Below are 7,535 nucleotides of genomic sequence, written 5' to 3'. Positions count from 1 at the left end.
CCTAAGTCATTACTGCAAAGTTAATATGGTTAAAAGGAAATCGTCTGTCTTCTGTCTACAGTCTGACTTCACTTTCCTCTCATTCCCGGCTTTCCCCTCTAATTTTCCTGCACAACCACAAGCGCTGCTCGCTTTTGTCATGACTCCCAGTAACACTGGCATCTCATTTAAAGGCAGCAGCAGCCCAGCTCTGCATCCATTAGTTACAGTAGAGGGAGGGAAGAAAGACTGAGGAGGGAGGGAGAATGCAGCTATTTAAGGGTTGGAGTTTAAGCAATGGGGGTCTGACCTAAACACTTTAAAAGACATTTACTCCCACTCTCTCTCTCTCTCTCTCTCTCTCTCTCTCTCCCCCTCTCCCTCTCCCTCTCTGGTTTGTACTCACTCTCTCTCTGTCACTAAAGGAGCTGAACCTCAGCCTGAGCTGTGAGGAAAGATAAGGAGCTGGCTGAGGGAGGGCTGACAGAGCTGCCACCTTGCTGGAGAGGCTGCAAGACAGAGCAGTGACACAACAGAGCAAAGCATCATTTTCTTGGCTTCAATGAATGCGTGAAGACTCGGAGGAGCGCCTCATCTTACCTGCACGAGTACAGGTAAGAAGATATATTTATGTATGTCCCTGATAGTTAATTATCTTGACTTTTGTTTGTTTATTAATGCTCTTTTAGTTGAATTTCCTTTAAATGAAATGAGTTTTAAAAATAGAGACACATACAGTGGTAGTTGCACACATTTTTTTTTTTAACAGTACCTTTCAGTCGAGCGCAGGTTACCACAACACCAGAAGGCATCGATTACAGTTTATTAGAAGTACATTCTTTGTGTATACTGCAACTTCTTCCTCAGTCAGACACACATAGCAGCCAATGCAGGATCAGAGGTGATGACTGACTGCTGAGGGAGAGAACATGTGGAAGTGTTATCCACAGCTTTGATCGTCACTGTAGAAGGGCCCGCAGCCAACACGCTTCATGCCAAAAAGATTCAGTCAAATTTTTCTCAGGTTATAGATCAATACTCCAAAAATAAACCTGTCCATCTGTGTGTGTGTGTGTGTTTTTGTGCGTGAGGGCTAAAAGAAATGTGTGTTTGTGTCTGGTGAGTTTATGCAGCCTGATGATTCATTGCATTACCTTGGGCAATGCAATTCAGTTTTCATTGTGTGTCATTTTTCCATCATGGAGATTAAATTAAGGGAAAAGTGGGTGGCAGGATTTGCCAGTGTGGGCACGGAGAAAAAATACTTCATCCATTCAGTCCATTAGCTCTGCCTAATTGAAATCCAACTCTGGCTCACTGTGGTTTTCAACTTCAGTTCAGAAATAAAAATTACAGCTGAAGGTTATAATCATTCGGCTCCTATGATGTTCTGTCAAGGTTATTTAAGCTTTTTTGTGTCATTCCCCCAATTCTCAAACTCTTATCTAAACCCACGTCATGTCCCATCTGCAGATATTCGGGCCAGGATGTTTTACAGCCTCTCTGCTATGTGTTGGGTGTCCTGGGATGTGTCTGTGCAGCAGAGTGAGAAAGGTGTCTGGGTGAACAAACCTCTGTCAGAGGGACAGCTGGTTCAGTAGCTGGAGCTCCCCCAGGGCTTGTCCTACACTGTTTCCCTCTGCGTGACCTCTGCACAAAAAGCCAGGGGTTGATCACAACTCAGAATGACACGCCTCCGCCTTTTATGCAGAGTGTGTTAGATTTTTTCCAAGTCATAATTTCGAAGGGGTCAGCACGGCGACACTGAGTATCAGTGAGGGCACTGTGTCGGGCTTATTTATCAAAAAAATCATATAATCTCTCTTTCTTCTACATCAAAGAAACTGATTAAAGTCATGTTTGACGTAATTTTAAAGTACAGAATACTCAAATGAATAATAATGTCAATGCTTATATAACTGCAGGTTCTGTGTCAGTGTTAGGCCTTTGACACTGTAAATCTGCCAGTGTTGAGAATCAGGTGTGCTGGTTGTGAGGGGGGCGTTGCACAGATGGTTGTTTTGTAAGTGGAGGAATATCTTCTGATGTCTTGCACAACATAAATGCACATGTGAGATTAGAGAACAAAAAGTACTATATGTTTTATATACTTGAGTTTATCTATCCAACAGTTTGGTTTCCTTTTCAGCATGACAGCCTTACAGAGCCGCTGACAGTAGACTAGAGCTTCAACCAACTGGTTTTCTTTCTCGATTAATTTGCCAGTATTTTCTTTAGACCTCTACTAGCGCTATGGAGGTGTTTTTCTATGAAGGCGTTCCTCATTGTGTTTAGCTCGTCCTACAGTGGTGTTAGATTGTGCCACTGATCGACAGGTGGCAATAACGCTTCCAACAAAGGCAGGGAAGAAAACGACTACAAACTTGTAAACATGGATATAAACAAAACTAGATTTAAAGTGCTTAAACAATCTACTTTGTAAATATTTAATTAGGAAGAAAATGCACTCAACATGTTTGTTAGCCCTCAAGGATACACACAGGACTATCTGGCGGGTAACACTGATTACAAACACATTTGTTTGTTTTAGAAAGAGAACTCCACAGAGCACCTTTTTAAGCAGTCGTTTTGGAAAATCATGATTTCCTTAAGGCCAAGGTGACTTCTGATTGTCTAACCAATAGTCCAAAACGCAAACATATTCAATTTACTAACATATATGACAAAGAAAAGTAGCAAATAATCACATTTGAGAAGCTGGAACTACCAAATGTTTGGGTTTTTTGCTGAAGCGGCAACAACAAATCATCAAGAAAAAGTCTCCTATTACAAATTGTTGAGCTTTTACCCCTTGATTGAGAAAGCACGTAGATGCAAATTGAAACTGAGATTTGCATCCTGCTCAGGCTCCGCTGGGGACACACAAAGCTCAGGTTTATTATTCTTTAAGGACTGCTTCAGCAGTATCTGTGCAGCAGTGGGGAAATTTGTAATCTCTTCATGAGCTGTTATAATTTCTATTATTATGGTATCAGCCACAGTAATCTGTCCAATTAACTGTCTCAGGAGGATTTCAAACTGTTCAAGATGTTGTGAAAGTATGACTCTGCCATTCAGGGTAAATAAATTGCTGAAATATCACAGATGAGCAAATAAGGAGACAATCTGGATTAATATTCACTGCTGACCAGAGTCGTGACACGCTGCTGTCAACCACAAATGTTTTCCATAAGAAGTGAGTCCAGACATGCTGCACTTGTGCTCTCATGGATGTGACTGGTTTAAATCGGTGTATGAAATGAAGACGACACTGACTGTCAGCGTCCAGGAGCAGTCCTTCAGATGGAGCTGATCAGAGACAACAAATTTAAATATTCAATGAATAATGCATGCAGTGACACTTTCAGTTTTACTGAAGGTTGCAGCAACTGAGCCACTGTGTGGACAAGTACTTCAGTGCCTTTTCTTTTTTTCTTTGACTAGGCAAAACAGATGTCGTCAGTCCAGGGCCAACATTCCCAGTTTGTCTTTTCCACGCGGGAAAGTTCCCTTCTCGCTGCCAGCATGGGGGAAGAATGCTAAAGCTACAGCGATTCTGGATTATAGCTTAGTGAACAGGTTATATTTATTTCAATTTTCTCTCCAAATTGTCTTCCCATGTCCCCTAGTCAAACGAAATGTCCTCGCTCAACCCCTCGTGCTTTGACTGACGTATTCTTGGCTTTTTACTGCAAGCACTATTAGACTCATATAGTTTAATGAGTTTGTCTGTGGATATAGAGAAATGGCTGCAATATCAAATCACCTTTGTATAAATCATAGAGGTATTTTCAAATATAGAATAGCTAGAAGAGACACGTGCAGCGAGAGCTGTGTTGAGGATTTTAAAGGATTCATTCTTTGCTTTGGAGACAGCAAATTATTAGTCTTTGCGTCCTGTAAAGTTCAAAAAGGAGATCAGAAACATTGACAGACCTAGTTTTCAGATTTACAACACCAGCCATAACCTACCTTTATCCTGCCACTTACCAGATGTGCGAGAACTCGTGAAACTCAAGCTCAGTTTTAGATCTGTGTCTTTAACAGATAAGGTGAAGAGGTGCAAAAAATGCTTAAGAAAGAGGGGTCAAAGGTCAGGGACAATAAAGGGAAGAAGAGAAGATTGATGTTGGGGGTCTTCCTTCATACTTCTGCCTCAGCCCAAACAGCTTAACCGGAAAATATTTGTAATAGCTCTCAGTTTTATTTAGGGAAAACATCATCCAGCCTGTCATGCAAATATAAGAAAGAAAACAAAAATGATACAAAGTGAAGGACAACTTTCACTCATCATGCTGCTTTCCTCTGATCTACAACAACACCACAACATTTCCTGTCAGCTTGTAGGACACTCGCTGCATCCAAAGACTGTTGGCCAATAGCCGACAACTTGTCACTTCAAAGTTTGTTTGTTCCTGCTACTTAATCTGTTTTATTGGTTTTCCACAAATATAAATCTCAGGCATTCCTAACAGGAAAATTCATCACAACCTATGAGTGCTTCGTGTTTTGGATCAAAGGTGAATCCACACAGGCTCAACCTGCCTGTTAATCCTGAACCTTTCTGTTGATCATCTTAAAAAGTCAACTGAGGTTCTGATATTCTTGTTGTGAGTTTTCACGTCCAGTGGGATGGATGGAAGAGGATTCCCATGTTAATTAGAGCCCGACCGATAATATCTTTTGGATCAATGCATCCATACTTGTTTAGTTTTCAGGCTGTCTGTATTTTAAGTCCCAGTTTTTTTGTATCTAGGGATGTATCGAGCTTTGAAACTTGAAAATAACGATAACTTTGATCTGTCATGAACGTGGCATTAATCCTGTGGTGTGGGGTCAAAGGTAGAAACTGGTTCAAGGACTGGGTCTAATATTGAGAATGCAGTGGGTATAATTTTTGCAGACTTTGGCCGGATTCTTTCATTTGGAACATTTACAGTTGTAAAGATTTATGGATTCGTCTAAATCTAGATGGGATGCTGAATTGTTGAGCAGATTTTGTTCTGGGATGAAGAATTGTTATATCTCTCGTCCAGTGACAACTTAAAATACTTTTTACCTCCATCTTGTATCAGTTTTGTGGGTATTATCTCGAATGAAGGTTTTGATTTATGCGCAGATGCTGTTATCGGTTTTGATTTTGTATCTTTGGAGGATACAGTTTGGAAGTGTCATAGGAATGGCAAGAGGAACAAAAGTGAATGCAGTCATGGTTACACTGAGATGTAACAAACACTCAGTTGAACCTTTGCTACGAGGTAAAAAAAAGTAGATGTGCGGCTGAGTATCAGTATCAGTTTCCAGAAGTCTTTGAGAATCTAAATCCAGGTGCAGCACGTGTCTTTTCATAGCCCTCACCGCATGAACTATTCCCTTCTGGAAGTCATTTTTCATTGGTTTGCATGTGCAAGCTCTGTCAGATGCTACTAATCACAGAATCTGGACAAAATCCTCCACCGCAGAGATGCAACCCCTTTTTACTGTATAGTTTGCTTCCTCCCAGTCATAGCAGCAGAGATACATGTGAAAAATCCTTAAGCAAAGATGTTTCCATTAGTGAGGTAGAGACCGGTGCACAAATATAGTCTGTGAAGTCATTGTGGGTTGGTCTATTGATTTCCGGTGCTTACTCAGATCTTTTGGAAACTCAACACTGAGTAATCTAGGGAGGCTTTCCCACGCTGAGGAAGAAAATTCCCATTAGTTCTACAGTAGTTCGGCTCCCATAAGTGATAGCACTCTAAGTGTTAAGTTGATGAAGTCATCTGAGATTCGTGGGCCAGAAGGAGTCCTGTGAATGGGATAAATTCTGCTTTTTTTTATATTATATACGTTAGTTCAGACAAACAGCTGAGACTTTTCAAATATGTGTAAGAGTACTTTGCAAGAAACTTGATGTGCCAGCACAACTGTGAATTCCTTGGTATTAAAGCCGTTGTGATGAATCTGGGCTGTTTAAGACTACGTTTTTGTGCTTTTTGCTTGTTTGACTTTTTTCATTTTCTACACATGTAAAGACAACTAGCAAAGTAGTATTTCTTTGTTTCCGGTTGCCCTATGGTGTAAAAATGAATAATATCACCACATAAATCTCTTTTGCGCAGACTCTTGTACCCACAGTTGCTTGCTGTACTGTTTTCAGCACAGCGACTCAGGTACTTGAATAGCACAAAGGGTAAATAATCAGACTGACTCACAAAAACCACTTTTGTGGACCACAAAGACTGATGTTTGTTTGAGTAAAGTGAGGGGATCCTGGAACCTCTGACTTTGTTGTTTGTTCTAATAAACACACTTAAATATGTTTGTGGTGGTACGCCAGCAAGCAGTTGGAGTGTCCCCAATGGGATAAATTGAACATTTCTTAGAGGCCTGAATAGATACAATTACCCAGTAATTTATGAGGAATTAAAGCAAAGATTATAGGTGTTTTATGAAATTAAAGGATTTTTTGCAGCAAAGATTTGTTTTTTCTGCTTGTCCTGTGATTTTGCAATCCGTCAGATTTTATTTGTGCCCTTTTGTAAGAATTCACAGGTTAAGAATCACTGCTGGAAAATATGTATGTATGATTCTCAGTTTTTGTTGTCTAACTCCATTCTTCAAGGTGTGGGCCAGTTGTCGGGTCTGATTGTTGGGTTGTCATTTTGGTTAGTTAGCTAATATTTACTGTAGACTGCAGATATAAGATGCTTTTAAAACTGTTCAATATTTGTGGATATTTGCGTATTTGTTTTCTTGCTGAGAGTCACGTGAGAAGATCAGTACCACTGTCATGTCTCTCTGTAATTATTAACACTTTTTATTTTGTTAATAGTTGCCAATTACTTTTATTTCAGCTGACTAATTGTTGCAGCTCTATATGAAAATAAAACTGCATTTGTGTGAATTACTTTCTTTCTGTTTTCCAGAACCTTCACCATTAACCAGGATTGGCCTTAGTCAGAGGTTCAAACTGATATTTCATTAAATCCACGTCCCACGACTAGCATGGGTACAAGAAGCCTTCTAGGCTGCCTCCTCCTGACTGCTTTGCTCAGCTTATCAAACGCTGGGCTCGTGAAGAAAGTCCTTCGGCATCGACGACAGACTCTGGCTTTACCTGAAGAGCACAACATCACCCTCCCCAGTGCGGACCATCCTGTGGTTTTCAACCACGTCTACAACATCAATGTTCCTGCCAGCTCCCTGTGCTCAGTGAACCTGGACTCTCCAGAGAGCACGCAGCTGCAGCCCAAAGATGCAGCACTGTCGTCAGGCCATCACGCCGCTGAGCATACCGTCGATGGGGAGAACCAGATAGTCTTCACCCACCGCATCAACATACCTCGGCAGGCCTGTGGATGTACTGAAAACCTGCCAGGCCTCAAAGACCTCATGAGCCGGTTGGAGATGCTTGAGGGAGAAGTTTCAGCTTTGAGGGATCAGTGTAATGGTGACAGGGCCTGTTGCAGTGCACAGGTCACAGGTAGGTGTGCTATGTCATATGAGTATATAGATAACAATGCATTTTTAGTTGATGAGTCTCTGTAAGTATAATCTCTTTCATTCATCTG

The 7,535-nt window shown here is 41.0% G+C and overlaps 1 protein-coding gene across 1 annotated transcript in view; it reads left to right on the top strand.

Annotated features, from left to right (window-relative positions):
- Positions 1–419: 419 nt before the first annotated feature.
- Positions 420–7,535, top strand: part of LOC141005516 (tenascin-like) — a 31,862-nt gene continuing 24,746 nt past the window's right edge. Inside the window, exons 1-2 of the mRNA XM_073477368.1 lie at positions 420–593; positions 6,891–7,447. Of these exons, the coding sequence (XP_073333469.1) occupies positions 6,970–7,447 (478 nt within the window). The 5' untranslated portion in view covers positions 420–593; positions 6,891–6,969. The remainder of the gene's footprint in view (positions 594–6,890; positions 7,448–7,535) is intronic.

This window comes from Pagrus major, chromosome 12, assembly GCF_040436345.1.
Source record: "Pagrus major chromosome 12, Pma_NU_1.0".
NCBI classification, from domain to species: Eukaryota; Metazoa; Chordata; class Actinopteri; order Spariformes; family Sparidae; genus Pagrus; species Pagrus major.
Note: the sequence above shows the minus strand (reverse complement) of the source record. Positions and strands in the feature narration are given on the sequence as shown.